Source organism: Lepidochelys kempii, chromosome 1, assembly GCF_965140285.1.
Source record: "Lepidochelys kempii isolate rLepKem1 chromosome 1, rLepKem1.hap1, whole genome shotgun sequence".
Lineage (NCBI taxonomy): Eukaryota > Metazoa > Chordata > Testudines > Cheloniidae > Lepidochelys > Lepidochelys kempii.
Genome location: NC_136380.1, coordinates 159,260,362 through 159,287,137, shown reverse-complemented (window position 1 = coordinate 159,287,137; position 26,776 = coordinate 159,260,362). Strand labels below are relative to the sequence as shown.

The 26,776-nt window shown below is 40.7% G+C and overlaps 1 protein-coding gene across 1 annotated transcript in view; it reads right to left on the bottom strand.

Annotated features, from left to right (window-relative positions):
- The window catches only part of C2CD2 (C2 calcium dependent domain containing 2), a 54,137-nt gene that overhangs the window by 15,661 nt on the left and 11,700 nt on the right, over positions 1–26,776 (bottom strand). The window contains exons 3-11 of the mRNA XM_073359954.2: positions 21,672–21,791; positions 20,710–20,814; positions 16,420–16,545; positions 15,972–16,092; positions 12,614–12,722; positions 9,191–9,252; positions 6,228–6,355; positions 5,345–5,516; positions 921–1,034 (exon numbers count right to left, since the gene is read on the bottom strand). Of these exons, the coding sequence (XP_073216055.1) occupies positions 921–1,034; positions 5,345–5,516; positions 6,228–6,355; positions 9,191–9,252; positions 12,614–12,722; positions 15,972–16,092; positions 16,420–16,545; positions 20,710–20,814; positions 21,672–21,791 (1,057 nt within the window). The remainder of the gene's footprint in view (positions 1–920; positions 1,035–5,344; positions 5,517–6,227; positions 6,356–9,190; positions 9,253–12,613; positions 12,723–15,971; positions 16,093–16,419; positions 16,546–20,709; positions 20,815–21,671; positions 21,792–26,776) is intronic.

Sequence of the window (26,776 nt, the reverse complement as noted above, 5' to 3'; positions counted from 1 at the left end):
GATACTATAGTTCCAAGAAGGGAGTGATGTTCACTGTGACACAAGGAGTGAAGGACAAGGACTGTGGATAAAGGAATTTTTTTTTTCTTTGAAGTGCATTTTGACTATTTTCAGACTGCAGGAAGACATCTACAAGACCATATAAATAAGGACACTGAAGATTCAAAATATGGAGGGGGGGAAAAAGTGTTTGCACTTATATACGCTTGAAAGGTTTGGGTCTATATTTAAATAGATTAAAAAGCATATGTAACCACATGCCAAAAGTGAATACAAGAAGAACGGTTCTACCACCATCACTACCTAGTATTTTAAACACACTTCATCTTCTATCTACTGGGTTATTTACAAAAGGTAGAGAAGCAGGCACAATGAGAATACACGAGTTGCTTAAGGTCACAAAGTGAGTCAGTGGCAGAGCTAGAAGATAATCCAATCTTCTGACTTCCGTAGGCCATCTTTCTCTTCCTCTAATTTAGACACAAGGGAGAGCGCACCTCCTCTGACAGGAGGACTCAGCAGCAGTCCCACTCACAGGGCTTTTGTGCACTGTCCCCTCCGGTGGAAGAAGTTTAGGAATTGTGGATTAGGGAATCTTTGCACCTTCCTAATCCCATGGAGCCCAGGGATGCATAGGAAAGAGATATTCAGTTGACAAGTAAAGAGGAGCCAACCTGGCTGCTGCTCCATTGGCTTCCCTTCTCTCCCAACAGCACAGTTCCTTGGCAGATTTTCAGGAAGTTAGGAATTAGTTACACTCAGACTTCTACACTAACTGTAATATTTGCTAACAAATGCTAGGATACCTGCCAGAAGGCATTAAGGCATAGGTCCTGCTGTTAATTTAATGTTTTAGGATAATCTATGGCATAGGAGAGAAAAAGGGATATAGATACAGGCTCTGGAAGTTTCTCTCTTACCTGTATCTGAAGAGGATAACACTTTGCTGACCGGAGCACCTTGACAATGGATTGCTTGAACTGAGAAATCCTTTTCAATCACCTTCACTTTAGCTGGCGTTTTCACAGGAGAATCTGAGAAGCAAGTTTCTCATTTATTATCTCTTACCTAGATACTCTGGTGATGAGTATTTTAGAAATGTGTATAACAAAAATAATGGGCATCTGAAAAAGTGCTTTTACGGACACAAATTAGCATTTGAAAAAACCTGTCTAGTATAATTCTGAACAAAAGTTCTGTCACTGGTAAATGCCAAATCTTCAGTCTTAAAATGAGCTCATTTTTCTGTTTATAATTTTGATTTTAAAACACTCTAGACAAAAGAGCCACGTAAATAAAACTAAAAAAAGTTTGTACAATGATTTGACGACTAACTCATATCTACATTTACACATACACAAAATTTTAAGAGGGTTTTAAACTTTGTGCCTGTCACAGAAGGGCTAACAACACTAGTTACAGCAAGGCACAGTCTGGACCAGCACTGGACAAGCTTCCTCCCACAACACTGCCAATCCACTTTAGAGATAGTTATAGCGATCAGGATTAGAAAGAGCCAGTCAGGTCTGTACTAAGCACAGACTCTGGCAGTCTCATCAAGTTGTATGGTAGTGTTGTAATTTGGACAAGCATCCACCAGAAGCCAAACTCATTTCCATTGTGATCTAAGCCAAAAAGTCTAATATTATAAATAAAGTGTAGACATTACTGAGTGCTCTGAGAGCAACAACAACTAACCTAAGGTAAGCGTCACAGGGAGCTCTTGGTGCTGACTAGCAGAATATTATACGGTGTTAAAGGGATTCCCCTGGGCTGGGTATCTGCATAATAATTCACCGAAGGGTGGTATGTGAGGTCTCCACCAAGAGTTGGTAGCCCACTGGTCATCATAATCATTGAGAAATGTATGTGCAGATAATAATTAAAGGAGTTATGTATTTATACTGAAAATAATGTTTTTCAGGTCTTGGAGTTAAGGGAGGTTACCAGGAGGTGACATACCTCAGAAATATTCCCTTCATGCAGGAGGTAATTAACACCTACCTCCCTGTCTGTCCTATTGTGTATTGTAAGCGGTGAGGTTGCACTATATATGATTTGATGAAAATATGCTAATGAGTGAGAATATAACATAACTGGAATATACTTCATGCAAAAGGTCTCTTGTAAGGTATCTTTACAAAGCTTATAATCTACTGAATGTGGTCATCCTAATTGTATGTATACATCATTCTTGTATCTGAAACTAGAAATATGAAATATAACTGAGGGCATATTATAATTATGCAAAGTGTGGGCCATTAATGGTGGTTTGGAATCTTGATGGCTCCCATTAACCAGGACAATTGACTGTAGATGGCTCTGTTTACTTGTAAGTCTTCCTGTATACATGTATGCAATGAAGTCTTACAGTAACTTGTGATCATGTCACCTGAACTGGAATCCATCTTTAACCTGTTGTTTTTCCATTTAGAAGGAGGGGTGGGAACCCAGAGAGGGACAAAGGACTCCCGCCTTATGCAAAAGATATATAAGGGGGTGGAACAGAACAAAGGAGGCTGCAGTCATGAGAAATCCCCTAGCTACCACCTGAGCTGGAACCAGGACTGTACCAGGGGAAAGGATCGTGCCCAGACTAGGAAGGCGTTCAGTCTGTGAAAAGCTTATTGAAATATCTCTGAGGGTGAGATTTTTATCTGTATTCAGTTTTCTTACTGTATTAGGCTTAGACTTGCGTGTTTTATTTTATTTTGCTTGGTAATTCACTTTGTTCTGTCTCTTTTTGTATTTAATAAAATCAATTTTTACTTAATTAACCCAGAGTATGTATTAATACCTGGGGGGGCCAAACAGCTGTGCATATCTCTCTATCAGTGTTATAGACGGTGAACAATTTATGAGTTTACCCTGTATAAGTTTTATACAGGGTAAAACAGATTTATTTGGGGTTTGGACCCTGTTGGGAGTTGGATATCTGAGTGCTGGAGATAGGAGCACTTAAGCTGTTTTCAGTTAAGCCTGCAGCTTGTGGGGGACATGGTTCAGACTTGGATCTGTGTTTGCAGCAGGCAAGTGTGTCTGGCTCAAACCAGGCAAGGGACTGAAGTCCCAAGCTGGCAGGGAAGACAGGCTCAGAGCTAGTCTAGGCACATCAGGTGGCATTCCCAAAGGAGTTTCTGTGATCCAACCCGTCACATATGCCTCATGCTGTAGGCCTGTTTGTAGACTCAGTCCAAATTGAGTGATTGTGAAATTGAAGAGAGGAAATCTACAGGAAGAAAGAGTAGGGGGTGTCCTGTTTATGAATAAAGACCAAGGACCGGTTTGGTTTATCCTGAGCCAGGTCTACACGTACAGACCTGCATCGGTACAACTATCTCACTCAGAAGCGGGAAGAATCCACTCCCCTGAGCGATATAGTTATATCAACCTAACTCCTCATGCAGACAGTGCTAGGCTGACAGAAGAGCTTCTCCTGCGGACACAGCTACTGCTGCGCAGGGAGGTGGATTAACTCCACTGACAGGAGACGCTCTCCAAGCGGTGTAGTAGCATCTTCGTTAAAGCGTTACAGTGGCGCAGCTGCATGAGCACTGTACAGGAACAAGCCCTTGGAGTGCAAAAACACACACCACATTCTTCAGGTAGACGGCAAACTGACAGCATACAGGTCTCATGAAAGAAGAGTCAGTCAAAGCCTGTCTGGCTGTAAAGTGCTGCACGGATTTTGGATGAGCAATACTTTATTATTAGACATGAGAGGATCTTGTTAAATAAGTCCCGTCTCCAAACTGAGAGAGAGTTATGATTCTATTTTATATGTAATCATTTGTTTATAATACTTCTCTTTGCTACTACCTGAATCTCTATACTTGGTTAAATAAACTTAGATAGATATGATCTCAGCATAAACCTAAGTGCTGTGTGTTTGGCAGAGCGGTGATCTGAGGTGGAAGTGGTAAGATGGCATATACTGCTTTTTTGGGAGAAACGAATTTGTGCATACTGCAAGCAACCAGTGGACCAGGGGCTGGCCGCTCCAGGGAGATGCTCAGAGGGTTTAGCGATAGGCACAGTCCAATCCCTGATCAGCAGAGTACCAGCGGTGCCTGTGAGGCCTAGAGGGGACGGCTTATGTTGCCCGTGGCCAGCAGAGTTAGGAAGCTGACCCCAGCCAGGCACAGACAAGGCTTCTTCATGCTAAAGGCAGGGGGTAGCGAGGTGCCTCTCAACCTCAGGTTACCCCTGGGAAGCGGCACCACATAATCAAACTGTTTAATAAGGAGGATCCCCTTCAGGTGTGAATGATAGCTTAGAACAACACCAATCCATACTAAAGAGTTGGGGGCAGAGGAGATAAACAGATCAAGAAATAAAGAAGTCAGAAGTTAATAGTTTTAAAGCTATGAAGTGAGCTGTAGCTAACCAATTTATTTGAGCATAAGCTTTTGAGAGTCTTTAAGGTGCCACAAGTCCTCCTTTTCTTTTTGCGAATACAGACTAACACGGCTGCTACTCTGAAACCTTTCATATAGGTATTATCATTTAACTTATAACCTCTCTTGTGGGTACGTATGCATATGAGGATGTGGGAGGGATAAACTGGGTGGAAAAAAGTGGGTGACTCCACATTTTATTCCCTTCCCCCACGATCAACAACAAAAGTAATTACACTGAGCTTCAAGAAAGCATTATGGATGTTAAAGCAAGGTACCCCCACAATTTCAATTTCTGCTCTGGTAATTCTGTCCTGTGTCTTTTGCACTTGGTCTATTTTTTTTTTTTTTTTCAAGTTTTCTATACAGAAAATCTGACATGTCATAAGAGCGCCTACTTTAGCAGCTTGTTGCGTGATTGTAGAGGATCACGTGCCATCTTTTTGCAAGGGCAGACGGAGAGATGATCACCTTGACAGGGTGCAAGAAACACTCCAAATACAATGGATTTATATATTAATAGCAGCATCATACTATCTACTCTACCCCACTCGGAGATTCATGTTTTCAAAGGGAATACTCAACACCCCCCCCCCCCAAAGAGAGACACCTAACATTCACAGTACCAAGCAAAGGAAATCATGATCATTTCTCACCTTACTTACCAGGATGCTGATTCTGCTCCCACTGAAGTCATTGGCAAGACTTTCATTGACTTCAGTGGGGCAGGATCTGGCTTCACGCAAAAGAAATATTTTATCCAAGACTACACTAAAAACAAAAACAAAAAACCCAAAATACCCCTCCCCCACACACCTAAATAGATCTACACAATGTTCTTTTTTCTTTCCCTGTCCCCCATTGGAACTATACTACTAAAAACCAGCACAAACAAACAAAACAAACAATCTTGGATTTGCATTTTAAAGTTTCACTGATATCTTCACCTGGGCTCAGTGCAGAAGGTTTCCCTTCTAGTCGAGGTTTGGTTTTCACAGCAGTGACAGTAGTGACTACAGTCCCACAAGGCATTACAGTGCACTCCTTTTCTATTTTTGTGGCAGGAAGCTGAGCAGGAACTTGCCAGGATTTTGACTCATTAGGTTCCACATAAGAGAACTAGAAAGAAAAAAATTGGTAATTAAAGTAATAATTACACCTTGAAAGGAAAGAGACACCACTTTGAAACAGCAGCTGGAATTGTAGAGCAGATTAGATCAAAGCACACTGACGAGTTGTTAGTGCATGTTAGCAAGGTACCCACAGACCTTTAAGCATACACCAGGGTAGTGTGGGGCAGACAAACCCCAGCTTGCCACGAACTAAGTGTTCATGTAGACAAGCCCTTAGAAGGCCCAAATTATTCCTTAAAGCTTTGCCCATAACAGTCACAGCTTTTGCTTTAAGTAGGTAAGGTATGATTCACTGTTTGACTGCACCTTATGCAGTCACTTACACAAGTACAAAGTGAGTTCACAACACTACCATTTTGATTACGTAGCATAACACACAGTTGGCACTTCTGTAAATTGTTAAAAAACATGCAGGCAACAGCGTATTGGGCCTGTATTCTTAAAATGGACAATCTGACCATACACATTGTAAGGAGAGTGATCACTTTAGATAAGCTATTACCAGTAGGAGAGTGGGGTGGGAGGAGGTATTTTTTCATGCTTTGTGTGTATATAAAAAGATCTTCTACACTTTCCACAGTATGCATCCGATGAAGTGAGCTGTAGCTCACAAAAGCTTATGCTCAAATAAATTGAGCAGTCTCTAAGGTGCCACAAGTACTCCTTTTCTTTTAATCATAAACTAAGAATGTGATACCTCTGCATTGATCGATCCTAACACAGGGCTATGGCTGTTGGACCTGCTCTTCAGTGCAAAGCTTTGTTGTCCAGAAGGCTGTTTCCTGAACAAGTCTAAAGGTACAGTTGCCCATGCTGAAAAAGAACCTAAAATAAATGAAAGTGACATAGTAAGGTCTTGTCTGAGCTGTTAATATCTTTGAAGTTATTTTGAAAAGGCGCAAAGCAGAAGCCATTGCTACTTCAAACTGCTGAGGCACCTAACATTGCAAGACATTATCTCTTCAGCACAATAAGGTATTTACTTTATGAAGAGACAGGATTATTTGCAGAAAAAATTTTTGAAGGATCTATAGTTCTTGAAGGCTAGGTTTTTATAATAGTTATAACACTGCTTGACAGAAAAGAAGGTAGATACTTAATCACAAATAGTTCAGCTATTTTTTTTTTAAAAATAACTTTTCCTCTGCATCCTGGACACGTGGAGGAAAAAAAAATAAACAAACCTCTAGAGATTCTGAACACTGATTAAACTGTTCAAAAGACAGTCCAGCTGAATTCTTTCATTTTTTCCTCTATTGCCCTTGTCTTGTATTTCGTAGAGGGTGCTACCTGGATTCATTTTGGATTGGCATAGCCAGCTAAGAGTACTTCCTTATGTGGGTCTTAGAGTGCAAGTTTAGATTCTCTCTCTGATATCTTATAGTTAATGTTAAAGAATTCTATTGTTAACAAAATTAACACGATGCTAAAGCTTTGTTATGCAGGTCCATGCGCAAAATCTTATCCCCTTTCATGTTTATGGGAGTTTTGCCACCGATTTCAATGGAGTCAGGATTTCACGCCACTAAGTATTAAGAAGTCAGGATTTCCATATTTCAGAGTGACAAGCATTTATGATTCTCCTTACTGTTGTGCTAGAGCTTAGCTTCTTCAACTGACATAGAAAGGCCCTTTTAGATTAGTCTACTATAAAAGACGCTCACAACACTGACACCCCTTCTATCCAATAAGCCCCAGCCCATGCAGAATGTTCACCGTGAGAAGGGAGAGCCATTATTCGTCAGTGTTGTTATCGATTTTACATGAAAGGCACTCAGATGCCATGGTAAAAGGCAGCAATATAAAACTCTACGATAGATGGACCTACATTTAAGTTAGATGACTGCCAGCATTTCCCACATTCCTCTTACTAAGATTTAACAACCACCACCACCACATATCCAACTAAATATTACTTTTTCAGAAATTTTAAGTCTGTTATTTTATATTCATTGTTAGACTCTTAAGCAAGTCAAATAAAGTAATAAAAATGTGCCATTAAAGGTGTATGGTATGTGTAGTGGTTGACATCTTGAAAGACCATTATTAAAGACACCCGGGCAGGACAGATTTTTTGTAGGTAAGTGATAATACATACTTTTCCCCCTTACTGAGAGGTGTTATTAGAATATGGCTCTACATTAGAGCGGTGTGAAACTTTTTTTTTTTTTTTTGCCATTTCATTCATTTCCATCCTCCACATCTCTGTAAATGTTTGACACAATGGCTATTTTCCCCCTCACATTTGTTTGCTGAGAAAAAAAAAGTTACTGATACACAACCATTTCTCCCCCAAAACTGGCTTATTTCCACTTAAAAATCTGTGGCCCAACAGAGCTTTTAAAAACAGCCCCAATTACCAGAAGTGTAATGAAATTCAAAACTCACTCACCCTTGCATGGTTTTATGATAGTTTTGTAATTCCTTTTTGCCAGCCTTGAATTTCAAAACACATTCTGTGTGACTAACATAGCACTCTAAGTTATTAAATATGGCATACATAAGTTATATTGGATAAGGGCTTAGTTAATAGGTAGGAGGCAGAAAAAAAAAAGTCTGCTCTTCTCCTGATCAAGTAGAGAGTTACTCTGCAACAGAAACATCCTTTCTTGTAAGTAGGGATAAGGAACTCTAAGCTGGGATGGTAGAATCAGGTATAGTAGTTTACAATTCCCTATAGTCAAAGTTTGATTATACATAAGTGGGATTATGTGCTTAGAAACAGCCAGTTTGGGGCAGAAAGGAAGTCAGGATTTCTTTCTATTCATTCACTCAGAAGCGATGGATGTATTTTTCTTTTCTCTGGTACAAGAAGTTTTATTTGAAGTTTTATAAACACAAGACTATTCAGAGTTGTTAAGCAGTTCCATACACAAGTGGCAGAAGAGTTTGTTTCTGGGCTATGGTAAGCAGTCAAACTTTTGCACTCTGTGTAGAAGTGCAGCACTGTTCTGCTGACCCACCAAACAGAAAGTGGGTCTCATAAGCCCATTCAGGAACATTAAACATGGGAAGTCTAAGGCAAGAGAATATTAGAGGGTGGAACCATAAAAAACACCAGCCAAGCTCAAGACAGCACTCAGACTCAAGTCTGGTTTGTACATTCAGTCCTGCCTTAGGGCTTTGTTAAAGAATAAAGCAAAACCCAAGAATATGGAAAAGCATTTGCACAATGTCATCCCTCGTGTCAATGTTTGGGGACAGAAGGAAACAGTGAAAAACCCATACCCACTTTGCAGCAGGAGGTCATCTAAAACTGCCACTGGAGTTAGCCTTTGATCTTTAATTTAAGTAGCTAAACCCTAAAGCAGAACTGGGCTTACAAACATTAAAAAAAAAAAAAAAAAAAGGCAACCCAGGAAGAATTTCAGAATTAATTTTTTTTTTTTTAAAAAAGGTCCAAGCCAGCAAAACTCCTGGCTCCTCTTTCTAGGGCTTTCTTTCCCCAGCGACTATCAGCCTTCTTTGTTCCTGGAGTTATTGAAGCGTACCTGATCTGGCTACCAAGGTTAGTCAGCAGAACAGGTCTACATTAACTACCAACTTCTGACAGCTTCTTAAATGATCTTATTCAACTGTGTAAACAAGAGAGGATTTGTTTCAAGATCTCAGTAATGCCCATGAGTGGACCATGCAAAAGAATTCAGTTGCAGTACTTACTATCCAATTTCCCATCTTCCAAGATCTGCAGTTGTAACTCTTTTGATTTGGCATTTAATTCACTGTGGAATAAATAAAATGATGTCAAGCCTTCAAAGAGTTTTCATTCCTTCTCCAGTTATTGTACTGGGAATGTTTCTCACCTCTTCATTTTAAAATTACTCTTTACACAAGGCTTTTATTATGTCTCACACCTTGTATTTGCATATCGTACCACACAATGCAGTTTTATTGTTCAGCCAGTGGAAAGTGTTAGACAGCATTTACAGCACCCTCCCTTTCAAATACTGGAGAGAAAACGTGTGCCACCTCTTGAACTCAATTAACTTGAGGGAAGGGAATGCTGGGGTGGAGCCTAACCTTGGATCTATCTAGCTTCCTCACTAGATTTAGGATTGCTGAAACATTTCCATTATAAGAGTGCCTTTTTTCAGTTGGTTATAAACTTTGCCTTTCAGGATGAAGTTTTCCATGTCTGTTCTCTACCAGAAGACTGAGAAACAATTCCTTCTGAGTACAGCTGAGACAACATTCCCAAATTCATAAGTCTGAAAATGGAATAGATCCAGTGGTCTATTAAAAGTGGAGGTGCATCCTGCCAATGTAAGATTTTAATAAAGGAGGTAAATATTAAATAAATAGTTTTCTGGCATAGATATCTGACCACTGACTGTGAAACTTCCTGATTTAAAAATCATTGGTGCTTCCCCCTGGTATTTTCTCTAAAAAGGATCCATGTTACAGTATTTTGGCACAAAGTTAGATTGAAGGGACACTGTAAGAGGATAAGAGTAAAGAACCACTTGCTACATGACATGACCAACACGAATCATTAGACGCAACTGCTTTGGTACAACCTGTGGTGCTTGATGCAATAGACAAAAAAAGAAACAAAAACACCACACCCAAATCTATCAACTGGGCTGTTAAAGCATATGGATATTGTGCCATTTCCTCTAAACTTTATACTATTCCTTCTGCAATAGGTATAAGAGTTCAATGGAGAACTTTAATATTGGAAACATGTTTTAACACTATGCTTCTTTTCAGGTGGGAACTTTCTCAGCGTTGAGCCGCAGGAGACTTTCAAGGAAGACACAGGGCGCAGCAGGAAGGGCAGCGGTGTTGACAATTCAGTAGGTGGTACTCTTCCTATTGAGCCAATGCCCCAGCCTGCTGCTAGGGACAGTGGTCCTGAAAGTGTTTTCTTTTGGAGGTGAGGGAAGATGTACAACCAAGGCTCGGTCTACACTAGCACTTTAGTCAGTAAAACTTTTGTCGGTCAGGGGTGTGAAAATAAACCACCTTGCAGGGGGTGGTTTTATTTTGTCGGTGGGAGAGCTCCCTCCTGCTGACGAAGAGCGGCTACACTGCGTACCTTACAGTGGCACTGCTGTAGGACACAACTGAGCCGCTGTAAGGTGTGCAGAGCAGACATAGACCAAATCCTGACTACTTATTGTTAAAGATCTCATAGGACTTTGCAAACTTATCTACCTTAGGCACATCTAGAGCACCCATCACCATGGAAAGCATACCATAACTGTGGTGTAATGGCCAAATTTCAGTTAAAATAGTCATCCCACTCACCTGAACTCCCCCTGCACTTTCAGCTGTAGAAGAATACTCTTTCCACTTCCTATCCTAAAACATAGGGTAGCGGCTGCTGTGCAGCGTGGAACAGATATTCTGTTCCACTAACAGATGGCTGAAGCCATCTGCAAATACAGTATATGAAGTTGGTAAAGCACTTAGCATCTTTCATCTTGAAATATCTCAATCCAGCTGGTTTATTTCTATTACTAATGCAAATGAGTTGCATCATGCTCATTCCAGCAATGGGGTGGCAAAGAATCACATCGTCCTGGCAGAGTGTCTAGCCTGTGGCCTACAGCACAGTACACGCAGCAGCACCTCTTTTCCTCACTTATTAGGACAACCTGCTTCTGCCTCCTCCCTTCCTTTTAGCCAGTAAAGTAAGAAGCCTCTGGCCCCATCAGTGGCTTCCTCCTAAGCACTGAAGCGGATAGTGATCACCTAAGCAGCTGCTGTGTCAGAGTACTGTCAGATAGCAGCTTTATCCAAACTGTCTGTATTCTCTTTTTCCATTCCCACTCCACAGCACATCAGTCTATGACCTGCACTTACAATATAACGATACCAGATGCCCTTTTAAAGGCTAAGCCTTGGTCTGCACTACATAGTTCGGCTGACATAAGGCAGCTTATGTCAGTGTTTCCATTACAGTCTTGCTCCCGCTGATGCACGTGCTCTACTACACCAGTATAATAAGTCCTACACCAGGGGTCGGCAGCCTTTCGGAAGTGGTGTGCCGAGTCTTCATTTATTCACTCTCATTTAAGGCTACGCGTGCCAGTAATACATTTTAACATTTTTAGAAGGTCTCTTTCTATGTCTATAATAAATAATTAAACTATTGTTGTATGTAAAGTAAAGAAGGTTTCTAAAACATTTAAGAAGCTTCATTTAAAATTAAATTAAAATGCAGAGGCCCCGGACCGGTGGCCAGGACCCGGACAGCATGAGTGCCACTGAAAAATCAGCTCGTGTGCCGCCTTTGGCACGCATGCCATAGGTTGCCTACCCCTGTCCTACACCTTGGAGGTGGAATTATGTCAGCGTAGTTAGGACGACACAGTGTCTGTGTAGACACCATGTGCCTTACGTCGGCTGTCTTGTCAATTTCACAGCTCAGCTGGAACTGTGAATTGACAGGAAAGCCAGCTCCCCAATCCTGCTGCCAGGTCTCTGCTCCAAGCTGGGCTGTCACTCAGGTGCCTGGCTTAGGCTGCTGCCCAGGATCCCCACTGGGAGCACGGCAACTGACCGGACTCAGGGCATGGGTCTCCTTTCCAGAGGTGAGAAGCCCCATGTGGCATCCCCTCACTCCCAGGTGGGAGCAGGGAGCAGCTGGGCTCCCAGCAGGGAGCTGCGTGGAGCTGCGAGCCCTGGCTCTCAGAACGCCCACACTACCCCTCTTCAGTAGGCGGAAGCACTCATAGCGAGGACGCAAACCACTGACAATAGGAGGGTAGGGTGGACATCAGCCACCACAGTAATTACTGTGATTGCTGTAAGCTGACCTAACATAGGTCGACTTAAGATTGTGGTGTAGGCATGCCCTTAATTACATGCCGCCATCCATTTCTGTGAGAAACTACACATCTATACTTCCCCAATCCCAGGCCCAACAATCCTCAATTAAAAGTAAAAATGACTGAAATCCATGTTAACACTTGCTATAACTCAGTACCAGAAAATTGCTTTAAAAACCACAGTTATGCCCTGCCAGTGTCAAATCACAATAGGATACGTTCAAAACACAGTTCCTCTTCCAACATCTTATATAAATTGAGACTGTAAAAACATTTAATAGAAAATGTTATGTGGGTGGTTACTTACAAGATGAAATCCTCTTTCCAAGAGAGGTTAGTGCCATTTTTGGCTACAGAGCTGGAAAATTGCTGCAGAGGATCATTCAACTGAGTTATACACACTGGATTTATGCTGCCTGTATTGGGAAAGGAAAGGAACAAATATCCAACTGTTGACTTCAAATCATCAATAAGTGTATTTTCTCAAGAGAAATAGGAGACACCTTTTTGCTTAGGCCACTGAGGGGGGAAAAAAAAAAAGCCACCCCACACGCTAGCATTATTCCTTCCTCCTACCCCTTTTTGTTTGTACTACATTAGTATCCGGTCAAGACTGGGGCATCGTTGCCCTATGTGCTGTATAAACATACTGAAAAACAATCCAGGGCCCAAAGACCTTGGTCTTTAAATTAAAGACCAAGAGCTATGAGTGTCAGTGTAACAAAATCACAAGAGCTAGAGAGAGGAGGAGGGTAATAACGATAGGAAATGTAGTTATCAAGAGAAGTTATGGGAACAGCTACATGGTTTCAAGTCACTTAAAACAAAAATTGGATAAATATTTGAAGTCCTTAGTGATTGTTTATCTAGCTGTTTCTTGAGGAACTACTATTTCTTGTGGTAACAGATATTGACCGCTATATTGTTAATGAACAATGGATTTACAGACTGCTATTTTTACAGAGATCATGCCAGTCAAGAGCATTGCTCTACTAATGCAGACATGTGTACTAACAAGTTGAAGGTAAAAAAAGTGAATAATTTTACTATTATTCCAAGTAGGAACAGGTGGTATTATTTATAGCTTCTAAAAACCACATTAAAAAAAGAGAGTAAATTTTACAATGTCAGAAGTCACTATTTTTCATATTTGGGGCTCTGGAGAAGGACAACAGGCAAGAACATATACAAATCTGCACTGAGGTTTGTGCACAGAAATAGACAAAGTTATATATATAAAAAAAATTACACACACACACAAAATTTGCTATATTAGATCAATCTAAGATGTGTGTTACCTGAACCCCATACACACAAAAGACCTACATAAAAACACATATAGAGCCTACTAGCAAAGTAATTGTAAACATTGGTTATTTACCAGCTAGAACTCACTATACAAACTCATACAGGCATATTAATGTGGCAAAACCCTATTATGGACAGGTTAAAAATTCATGTTTTAGCCTATGTAGAAACATAGGCAAAGAAACCAACTATGCTGGTTAATCAATCATGCTACAGAGGGCTCCAACAACACGGTTAGACTCAGCTTAGACCTGCCCACAAATGGCGAAAAACTATGATCCAATAACTGTCGCTTAAGAAAAAAAAAATCCCTAAGCCTGGCAGTGCTAAGGAATCACCCCAGTCACAGCAGCGAGCCAAACCCAAGCACAGGGTTTAATGACTGTTGAATTCTGGCTTATTTACACTACAAAAGTCATAGAGACCAAGACTGCACCCAACCTGAAGCACTTCAAAAGGGGCATCCGTTTGTTTGTTAAGTAACTAGCAATTCTGGATGCTCAGACTGAGGCATGTTAAAAGATTTTCAGAAAGTTCCTATCACCCATACTGGGGGGAGGAGGGGAGGAAAATCTACATTAAAAAAACCAAACACCCTTTTGAAAGGCCTCAAGTTGGGCACACATAAAATTGAGGCACCCAAAGGTCACTGATCAGACACTTAGAATCATAGCATATCAGGGTTGGAAGGGACCTCAGGAGGTCGTCTAGTCCAACCCCCTGCTCAAAGCAGGACCAATCCCCCACTAAATCATCCCAGCCAGGGCTTTGTCAAGCCTGACCTTAAAAACCTCTATGGAAGGAGATTCCACCACCTCCCTAGGTAACCCATTCCAGTGCTTCACCACCCTCCTAGTGAAAAAGTTTTTCCTAATATCCAACCTAAACCTCCCCCACTTCTGAAAAGTTTAGTTGGTGCTCTAGGCCTGGAGCAATGAAGCAGGTGGGCTTGATCATGAAGAAGCTTAGACGCTTAAAAGACAGGTCGAAAGCCTACGCCCCAAACATAAGCAGCACAACTTGCTTTAGTGGGCAGTGACCTCCTGCTTGGCTTCACGCTCCATGTGCCCCAATGACTGTTTTTTTGGAAAAAAGAAGATCTTTCTTCAATAAAGTATCCCTGCCCTGAATAAACGTCTCATGGAGGGTTCTAGTGTTAACAAATTACTCAGAGCACAGCTAAACCAGTGTCATACCAAGTAATATTCAACCAGATAGAAAATACTGTGAGTTGGATTAGAACATCTATGTTCAGAGGGCTTATGTTGAGTCATCCGTTGTTAAGCAGAGCTTCCAAATGATTTAAAGTGGAAAGTTGTATTAAGAAGTGACAGTACAACAAGGGTATTTCAAGGAGTTTTACTTCCTTTTGTTGCCTCTCCTCTCCCCCAAATGTGACGTTTCAGACCATACTTTCTTGGAAATCTCTGGACATAACAATTCATATTGGGCCATATCCAACCCCTTCCCACCAACGGACTTGCAGGTGAGGGGCCTGACTGAGGAAAAAGGACTCTAAGGAGGTTTCCTTTAGAGTTCCCTCAACGCCCCTAACAGAATGATCACCCCCACCTCACTTACACACAGAACTGAACACAACCAGTGTACTGTATTCTATGTCCGCCTCTTCCCACACCACCCTGAGGATTGTGCATCTCTTGCCAAAGGACAGGGCCATCTCTAGAGAAATCCTATGCCTTCACACTGGCAGCAGAGCCCTCTGCAACTCCATTATAGCCATCTTATCAATGACTTCATCTTCTGCTGCCTTAGAACGCCTCGCCCCCCTTAATTGCAAGGTGCTTCATGGTACCTAGCAGTGCTACAAACCAGTTTATTGACCGTAGTTTTCTGGGGGCGTAGAACGAGAGTGTCATGATGTGCACAGTGCATAACCCCTCTTGGTTTGAAATAGCCCAAAACTGGTGACCTGGGCAAGCTGCAAAGGAATCTGCTCCATGGGGTTTTGGGGGAGGGCTGAGGATCCGCTTCCAACAATAATGGCAGGATGGAAAGGAGCTTGGCAGGATTACTTTTTGGAATAATTAAGTAGTGCTTCTGGGGTTTTGTTTTGTTACAGTATTACATGCCAGGACACCTAGCTTTGTGCATGAGTCTTTTAATTATTCAAATTAAAATAAATCAGTTATTCCACCCCACCTACAGGTTCTTGGAAGTGGAGAGGACAGAGAGGAAGAAGGCCCACCAGTGCCACAGAGGCAGCAGATCAGAAGGAGGAGTTATCTGATCCATTCATTGTATTTTGTTGTGTCTGAAAATATGACCACTACAGGTTTAGAGTCACCCTCCTTACAGCTTTGAAGCAGAATATCTGTCGGCTTTAGCTTTTGTTTTACCTGCAGCACTGTGATCAGTCAGTGTGGCTACAATGTTCTTCACTAGCAGTTTTAGCTCATGAACTCTGGGAGGTTTCGGAGGGCTGGTGCCCTGGGGGAGAGTTCTTATGTTTTGTATATTCTGTGAAAAGGAAACAAGACATAAGGAATCATCTATATAAAATATGGAATACATTGTATGCTCACACAGATCAACATGGTAAAAGTCATTTGATATTCAAAATTACAGGGCAGCATTAGCAACAAAGTAGTCACCTAGGAATTCTAAGGTCAAATCCTCCTGTACCCGAGGCTATGTATTTTAAAGTGTTTCCCTATGGTTTCTGATCAAATAGCACATTATTAGCCTTGCAGTTCATTCACGGGATCATGAGTGTCCTCTAACCAGACATATTAATATTAACAGAAAGCAGGTTGAAAAAATGATTTAAATGCATTCAAGACTTACCTGTACCTCCTTTATTATATCTGTAGGTTTTGTACTCAAGATTACAGATGGTGAAACTGAACTAATTAGATTCTGGAAAACATCTCTGAACGGCTCAGATATTGCACATGTCTCAGCCATCTGGCCCTAGTAGGAGAGAAAAAAAGAATCATGCTTCTAATTAATCAGGAGAACATACATTAATGCAGAAATTCACTGGACAGCTGACTGTACAGTCTACCACTATGTCATAAAGCAAATGTAAGAATGACAGCAGGTCTAGCGCCAATAGCCAGACATACGGAAATGTCAGACAAATAGTCACTTGATCTTAGTTATTAAAAACAAAAAACCCACATTCACAATATATGCATTATAATATCATGCAGTTCTGAAAGAGAAATGGAAAGAGTAGAGTCATTACTCACCTCAAAAAGAACCTGTGTCATGATTTCATACATATTTGTTATGCTGTTAAAGCTCTTTTACCACCTCGGCAACACCAGGATAGCAATACAGTACATAGAGACAGCAGGTCAGATCATCAGTCTAGTACCTTTGACTCCTATGGAATATGCTGACTTCAACTAGCTGAAATTTGGTAACTTCCATTCAGCACACAATGATCATTATGGTACTCCTTAAGCCCAAACCTCAACCATGCCTAAAATAGTCCTGTATGATTGTTCATGTAGCTCCAGTCAGGAAACTTAAGCTATCATTCCCATCCCCTCTTGCCAGCCAAGAAATGCTTTCCAGATATTTATAGTTCATTGCAGCATTCATTTATGCTCTGTCCTTTATATTACAGGCATCAAAATGCATTGCAAAATTTTGCTTATACATGGTAGCTTTAAAGTTACTTATAAAGCGCATCAATGCAGTAACTGTTTGCTTGCCAGTGATCTGATAAAGGAGGTTTACTTTTAGCTATAATCAATCAGTGGCAGCATGCTATTCTATGCTTCAGTTTTCTTCAACAGTTGGAATTGAGAGGATATTTAATTAAATTATTGCACATAGACAGCAATTAGGAAATTCAAGAGCACTGGAAGTGGTCCAGGGAGAATCTAGAAGAGGTTCAATTTTTAATGTACAGAGATGGAGACACTGCATAGACCTACATGACAGAGAATACCTACAGATGAAAATATATAGAGGAGTGTCTCAAACTGACATCTCATTTAGAAAGATTATACTGTTACAGACCATAACTTTTAAAGGAATGGAGCCAATTTACGGAGTCTTATATGAAACATTCATGTCTCCGGATTCTTACAGTAAGATGGAAAGAGTATCTTGATGTGTGCTGTGGTCAGGTGGGAATGCACAGCCATTTTGTACGCAATCGGAGGACTCACATTCTCTGGCAACAAGATAGAGACCAAAAAATGGATATTAACCAGGTCCTGTTGCAGAAGCCAAGTTATTTAGCTGCATTCCTGGCAGAAATATCCCAACAACTCACTAGCGCAACTCAAGATGATCATCACAATGGGGATGAAAGGCCTAATCCTGGCAGATGATGAGCGTCTCCTGAAACATTCTGACTGAGCTCCATCAGCTCTCAACAACTTTGATGCGAGCCAAGAATGCTCAGCATATCACAGGATTGACCACTTCATTTTGCAAACCTACACTGTGTTTTAGAACTAGCACAAGTTAATGCGATATTCCTGCGCTCGTGCAAGTGACAACCAAATCTTCACCACAGGCCTAATAAATTTAAAGTCAGTGGTCAAGAAGGGACCAACTTGTGGAGGGGTAGTATTAGGTGTGTTTGAACAATCCCAATCTGCAATGTATATAAATCTTGTTTCACTACCCGCTTTATGATGCCACACTCTGAAGATGTATAGGTTTCAGAGTAGCAGCCGTGTTAGTCTGTATCCGCAAAAAGAAAAGGAGGACTTGTGGCACCTTAGAGACGAACAAATTTAGATGCATCCGATGAAGTGAGCTGTAGCTCACGAAAGCTTATGCTCAGATAAATTTGTTAGCCTCTAAGGTGCCACAAGTCCTCCTTTTCTTTTCGAAGATCTATAGATATTGTTCATATAAAGCACGCTCCACCCTTCAACCTTATTTTTCTCATGTTGTACTGCAGCTTCTCTCTTGTAACCTACTTAAGGGGCCATATTTCTATAAGCTGCATGTTGTTGTGATCCAATATTTTAAAAAATACCCCAAAAGACTGCTACAATTAAACTTCCAGTGCCCACTTTGGCAGTGTCACCTTATCAATTTGGTAAGTGCATAGATAACAAACCTGTGTTATACCTGCTTGAACCACCTCCATTCTCCTCCCCCCAAAAAACACCCCCCCCCCTCTTTTTGGGTGTTCCCCCCACCCCTGCTCACTGCCCACTATCAATGAAAATTTAGTCTGATGGAAAATGTTGGTTGGAATTTTTCAAATTTTCAACCAGCTGTAAGTTTGCTATGAACTAAGTTATGCCAATTGTTATAATTGGCCTGATACTCATTGACATTTAGCCTGATGCTTTCATGTCCATGTGTGAAGCAGTTCACTTAAAACAAAAAGCCTCCACTCACCCAAATTTAGTTCCAAATGTAAAGGCTTGGAAAGACGGATACCCAATGTCATGGACATTTGGGATGGTGAGGGAATTAGGTTTATATAAAAGTTTTTTCAAAAGTTATATTCCACTTCCTTGTTGGCTTCAAGTAGAATATAATGTTTGAAAAAACTTGAACTCCATTATCTGTGCCCCATCTTCAATTGTAAACGTTTACATTCAACCCTCTTTTTGGAATTCAACACAGGACACATTAAAAAAACAAAACCAAAAAACATTAAGACTACATCTGAATAAGTTACTTGAAGAACCTTTAACACGTCATTTTTAGAATATGCTAGAACTGTCGTTCCCAACTGTAAAATATTATTTTTGTGACTGGGTAGTGCAGTTTCTATGCAAGGCCATATCAGCCGCAACACTAAGAGTCAGCCAAGTACAGCGTGCCAAGTGTGATTCAGAGTGATCCAGCTTTTGTCAGTGTAAACTGGAATCTTTTTATTTCATCCAGTTTAACTGACGTTTGTGTGCAGCACTGTGAAGATAAGTTCTTTAAGTGAGGATTATTATTATTTTTGCATGTAAAAGTATTTACTTAAAAAAAAATAAGGAACAGGGGAAAATGTCATTTAAATGAAGGAGCCGAAACAATTTCCAAATTGTAGTTCATTTACAAATGTCAGTATTTTAGGGGTTTTCAGCTCTAGAACTGTAAGATGCATACTCAGGTCCCATTAATGTTAAAAAGAGAATGAAGCCTTTAGTTACATTGCATTGGGTGTAAGATCTAAGTAACTACACTTGTAAATCCACAGTCAAGCACTTTTCAAAAAGCAGAGTTTTTAATGCAACAGGCACACTGTTTCAGAGACATTATGACCTGTCAATAAGTACTTAGTGACTGTTTAATACATGGATATTAGTCGACATTCCCAGTGATTAAGGTCATTTAGGCTGCCACACATGCAAAATAAATCTGTTGGGTTTTTTTAAAGTGTTCTGAAGAATGATTTGTTATACATCAGTTTTTAATACGTTTAGTTGTATATCCATGATAATAAAATTAAATAGCCCCCGCTCCCCCTGCCCTCAGGTCATCATTCAGTCAATACAACTCATCAGTAGAAGCTCTAACATGCACTGAAGTCAACTTTTTAAAACGGGGAAAAAACACTACACACTTTAGAGTGCAGGACACAAAAGAGAACCATTTCTCATTGTTAAGGTACAATTTCTCTAATCTGATAAATACAAAGCGGAGTGAAGAGAGGAAGGTCCCAAATAATGAGAAAATTCATTTGTAACTTGAAAGATAACATATGCAAACCAGAAAGCACAAGTCAAGTGCTTAGCACTATGGAAACCCTTAAGATGCTTAGTCCCTACCCTGCCACCGCCAAACATTTCAGAGTCAACTTGACAAATGACTAAAGGTCGTCCTCTTCTAATACTAATGCAAGTGATCCAAACAGTGACTTAAAAAATTATTTTGGACTGGGACACTTATTACAGATGTCCAAAAATGCTTTGAGAAATAATTTAAGAAGCAGGAATTTTTTTCATCCTTTAAGATTTGGATTAAACCAATGACCCAACAAAAGATTTCTCTCACAAAACTGGTCAACTCTACCTTAACCTAGATTTAACATTTTAGTATCCATGTGGGATGCTACTGTGCTTAAGAGGGGAGTCAAAATATGTCCTTTAGTTTTGTTTTAGAGGACTGGTTAAGACAGACAAACAAATAAAAATAAAAAACTTACTGACTGACCTCCTGCACTGCTGTTGGCTGGATTTTAATATTAGTTTCAGGAGCATTAAGGAAGGACCACACAACTTCAATGTCTTCTCCTTTCTCTTTCAGATAGAGTTCCAGCTGTTGAAATGACAGAGGTTAGTTTTTGTCACCTGCAGACTTGTGAATATCTTTTAAGAGAAGCACGGGACGAAGCTCATCACTGCTGTAAACAAGTGCAGTATCACTGAAGTCAGAGTGATACCAGCATTTAATTTCATAAATCTCAGATGATAGGTGGTCTAAGAAGAACATAAGAAATTATTTCACCTTTTAGCGTATCCTGTGAGTATAGCCTAGGCGAGGGGGTCTCCATTCCCCCTCCCCCCCCCCCGAGCCCCTGCTGCCCAACATACGATAAAAACCTCCATGGCCCACCTGTGCCACAACAACTGGTTTTCTACATATAAAAGACAGGGCTGGCATTAAGGGGTACCAAGCACGGCAATTGCTTGGGGCCCCATGACACAGATGCCTCTGCGAAACTACGTTGCGCAGGCTTTGGCTTCAGCCCCATGTGGTATGGCTTTGGCTTTCTGCCTTGGGCCCCAGTGAAACTAATGCTGGCCCTGAAACCTGCTTGTGGCCAGACCCCTGGTTGAGAATCACTGGCCTAGGGCACTGATAAAAGTCAGACTCATTTAAAAAAAAATATTTTCATGGTCCACAATTATAAATGCAATATTATTTATTTGAATTGTCTTCACAAATATTTAGTTTTAATTATACAAAGAATTGGGACAAAAGTACCTTAAAAACAACAACAACAACTTTTGTGGACTGCGCTAACAAATATTTAAGCATTTTGTAACTATGAGGTTCAAAAGTTAAAACAATCTTTCAGTTTGACTACAGTATATGTAAAAAAATTGGTCCAATTAGTCTTTTTGGATCTGAATATAATATTTAGCAAGGGATATCATTAAAAAAAAGGTTACCTGTAAGTGAAGTGGAGACAGTTTCACACTGTACGACTGACATTCTGTGGTAGTAGGTGAAGTATGTGACACATGAACAATAAATTGAATGGAGTCTCCCACTACATTACAAGAAACCACCTAGCGGGGAATAAATAAAATAAATCAATTTTTCATTCAAGGAACTTTCTACCTTGATCAGTTAGAAAAATTACGAAGTTCAAAAATGCAGGAGACAAGGACACTAGACTTTCGTTTCTGGAGACCAAAGTTCAAATCCTGACTGTAGTTTAAAGCATTTACAGCCACTACCTTTCTCGAAAATTGGAGGTTTTGACACAATCAAACGCTCCAAGTAAATTCCTTGACTGTCAAACATTCTCCACACCCACAAACTTAAAAAAAAAAAAAAAAAAAAAAAAAAAAGCAAAATTTTACTCAAAGATCACATTTTCCCATCAAAACATGATGGGACTCCATTTTTTCATATTTTGATGTAAAACTAGCCATCTTGTGAAAGTTTCACAAGACATTAAGATTTCTGGGTCACAAAATGGTCCGAATAAAATAATGAAGTCACTTTTGTGAAATTCCACAAAAGCAACGTGTCATTTTGGCACGCTGCTATCACAAAGATGAATTTTGTTCCATCATCCTAGTTTCCCTGTTTGCGAACAAAACAAAAAGCCATCATATAATTTGGCATAATTAGCCTCCTTGACTTAAGAGATCTTTGGTTGAACCAGAAAAGGTGTTGAAATTTAGTACTGAAGTGCATTGGTAGAGTTTGGGGTGAATATTCAAAAGACAAAGCTTGTGCAGTGCCTGCCTGCCTGCAATACATCTTGCTGCTTAACCCAAGGTAGCCAGTACATTTGCTTTTATGAACAGTAACTTTATTTATATACCTATAAATGCAAAATCTCATCCTGCCTCCTCCCCAAAGCCAATTTGGTTCAGGAATTGACTTTCTACATTCAAATAACTTGCAGTACACGTTTCACAACGCAGAGGAGCCCCAGATAAAGAAAATAATTCACTAAGGAGGTAGAATCACATCAGCAATCTTAAGTGTATAGACATCACAGTCACGCTCTTATAATTAGCAAGTACACTAACTCAGCATGAAGTCATCAATTTCAATTTCAGCATGAAGTCATCAATTTCTGATTCAGGATTTGTTTCATAGGAACATTTTAAGTATACTATTAAAGCACACAAATAGAATTTGTTACCTACTCATCTGCTCTGCAATCAGAGCTTAAGTTTTTTAAGTAAATCAATGTATCCTCTGGAAGAATGTGGGAGAGAAAACATGACAGCTCTTAATGTCTTAACCAACATCAGAAGAACCCTGGAAATCCACAGATATCTGCTTTATATCCACAGGTATCCGTATCCACGGCTGTGGATAGCCATGGATCATTTTTGCAGATCGGATGCGAATACAAATTTTGTATCCATGCAGGGCTCTAAACATCAGTCTCTCCTTTGATGCACTTCATCTCGAGGGCTCCATAGATCAAATCATGGAAAGGACAGGAACAGGTTTAAAAACAAAGTTTAAGACAAACTGGTGCAACTCCTGCACACAAGCAAGGCCTAAATAAATAAATACATTCTGTCCCAATTCACATCCCAAGATGCTTACAAATTGATTGTTTACTTTGATTTAATTAGATATTAGGAAAATACTTTCTAACTGTAAGGGTAATTAAGCACTGGAAAAGGTTTCCAATGGAGGTAACTGAATCCCATCATTGGAGATTTTTAAGAACAGATTAGAAAAAATACATGTCAGGGATGGCCTAGATTCAGGGGTTCTCAGAACAATTTTTTGGTGACCTCAGAGTGTGGCCAGCAACCCTTGCTGGTGGCCGCTCTGACAATTTTTCCAAGCCCAAGCTCCATCGCCCCAGGCTAAAGCCCAGAGCCAGAGCCCAGGCCCTGAAGCCCAAAGCTTGATGGGCGCGCACACTGGACCCCCATGTGTCTGCAGAGGCGCTGCCTGGAGCCTCTGGGAGGTTGCGTGGTGCAGTGTGCTGATCCCCTGCTGGCGGTGCCAGCAAACACCAAGGCAGCCAGGAGCAACAGCTGGGTGCTGCAGGGACGGACCACTGCTTTGCCTCCCTCCACTAGGGTTGCCAATTCTGGCTAGATGTATTCCTGGAGGTTTCATCTCATGACATACTATTTAATTAAATATTAATCTTTAATTCCTGAAGACTCCAGGACAATCCTAGAGGGATGTCAACCCTACCCTCCATCTCTGCCCAGGCGGCTATTGTGGGCACAGAAAATTCCCCTGCTGGCCACCCGTGACCATGGTGGCTGCATTGGAGAAAACGCTGGTCTAGGTATACTTAGTCCTGCCTCAGGGCAGGGGGCTGGACTAGATAACCTCTCAAATTTCCCTTCCAGCCCTACATTTCTATTATTAATGGCCTCAGGGCCAATCCATTAAGGCCTAGCCTTAACCATGAGTAAAGTCCAACCAATATTTCCCCTACAGTCCCTTTCCACCACCTCAAAAATATTCTTAAGAGGAGAAACAACAAGGAGTCTTTGTGGCACCTTAGAGACTAACAAATTTATCTGGGCATAAGCTTCCGTGGGCTAGAACCCACTTCATCAGATGCATGGAGTGGAAAATACAGGAGCAGGTATAAATACATGAAAAGTGTGAGGTCAGTCTAATGAGACAATTCAATTAACAGTAGGATACCAAGGGAGGAAAAATAACTTTTGTAGTGGTAATGAGAGTGACCATTTCCCTCTCTTTCCCCCAAGCTCCAAAAAAGTCTGTTTTCTTGAGAATTGATTTACAATTCTTATTTTCATTACCTATTTCAACAGTTGGTTATATAGTCCATAGGGTCACTAGCACAACTCCATAATAAAAATAAATAAAAAAAACAGTTTAAAATAAACAGCAAGCCAAATAAACAAATACACTCAATTTGCTTATCTCTCTCAGACTCAGCCCAGAAGTCCTTGGTTTCATTCTGCTTCAAACAGAAACATCATAACACTTCTTTCAAAGACTGAGAAATTTCTTTATAAAAGGTCATTCCTTCTAGGAGGTCTAATGTGTATACAGTTACCTACACAGGTAATAAAACTGTTTCCTTTATCCTAAAATGTGAAAGTCAGGCCTGCTTAGTTCTACACCCCCTGGAATGGGTGCTCCATCTTTTCATTCTGTACCTTGTCTCAATGGAATTAAAGCTAAAATAGCCAGTATTTGTATGGTGAATTTACACATTAAACAGTGTTCTTATCTTCTAGCTCTGGTTCTTTTCAGCTAACAAATCTTCTCTTATCCCCTGAGTTGTAATCAACAACAGTGGTTCTGAGCCACAAACTATTAAGTAAACAAACAAAAAAACAAAACTGTTAATTTCAAGCTCCATCACAGACGAATATTTGCAGATTTGTAGTTTTAATTCAACAAGTTTAGACACTATTTTAAGGAGAATGTGTCTATATAAATAAGAGTGTCTAAACTATTTTAAGTTTTCCCTTTCACTATTCACAGAAATTTTATCTCTCATTCTGATTTTAACTTTTCCCTCAGGCTCTCCAGATAGCTAAATTAGTAGGGGAACTTGTGCCTCAGTTTCTGTTTGCTCCCTCCTACCTCTCTAGAGAGCTATAAAATTTCAGCTACTCTTTTCTCCTTGAAGAAGTGGCAACATGCAGTTAAATAAATAAAATAAAGAGGTTTAGGGTTATTTTAGTTCATGTTTTTGTTTTATTTCAATTAAATTCACTTGTTATGTACTGGTACTATATAAACTCACACTCTTCACACATTGTTCTAAATGTTTCCCACTCCTCCGACATTCTTTTCTTCCTACCCCCTCTAAACGAGTGGGTCATAGCCCATAATGAAATGGATTTTTAAGTGGTAAATTCTTATCTTCCCAGTAGCAATATATTTAGGGTTTTTAAAGATGGCTGGCTATACGTATTTATTAAAACTCTCAGTGCAGCGATAACATTGGCTGGCCTTTTCTTTGAAAGAAAAGAAACAGGTGCTACTATATAACACAATTTTATTCCCAGATAAATAGCTTAATGAAGGTTGAGGGCATATCAGTAATTTAGGAATAAAAATCCTTATAAGAAAAAACACACCACTGGAAAGCCAGAAAATTAAAGTTAAGGTTAAATTTACAATAAACCAGTGTTTGAAGGTATACCAATTTATTCTTAGGTACCCAAACTATCTTAACTCTGCCCCCAGAGTAGTGACCGGAGAAAGACAGGACTCTCTTCTTCATCCACAACAGTTTCATCTCATCAGGGACCATACAAACCATTTTTACCTTTAAATCTTGCTAATATGTATTCTCAGCCTAAAACTTTCAATGTAGAGAACTTACTTCTTTTCTTAAAATTGTCTTAGCATCTGACTGGTGAGAAAAGGGAGACATCCAGGAGATTCACAGGAGTAGAACTATGCTTTGGTTATAAATGCTTGAGGCTTGCCAAGGGGTTAATGCCTACAAGGCTTTTGTCATCCTGTAACAGGGTGGGACTCTCAACCGTGGCGCCTCCTGCTGGCCCTCCTGGGTATTAGCTCTCCATGGTCTGCCTTCAGCTAGTGGGATCATGCCTGCAGTCACTGCTGTCTCCACTCTTTGGACCCACGTTGCTCCCTGCACCATAGCGTCCTCTTTTGGGCACAATCCTCCGGCTGTATCTCCCCACTTCCGGGGGACCAGCAGTCCTTAGTCCCACCACATGCCTCAGTGGCCAACTGCAGACCAAGGTCCAGCCCCTTGCCTCAGGGGCAAACTGCAATCTGGATACCGGACGCTCTTCTCATTGGCAAGTGAACCAGGCCCGCCCGCTACTCTGGGTCCCGACCCAGGGACCCTATAGTCAGCAGCCATCTACTGCCCTCCTCCAACCTGCTGCCTATTTTCCCTGGGCCACTTCCCCCGTAGCCCTAGCACCCTCTCAGCCCTTATTGCTAGGCCCCAGCCTGGCAGTGGTCAGCCAGCGGCTCACCCTCACACTCTGCTGCCCCTGCCCAGCACTGCTCTATCTATGACACTTCTTCAGGCAGCCAGCCAGTCCTCCCCCCTTGCCTTCCAGGGAGAAACTCCTTTCTGCTC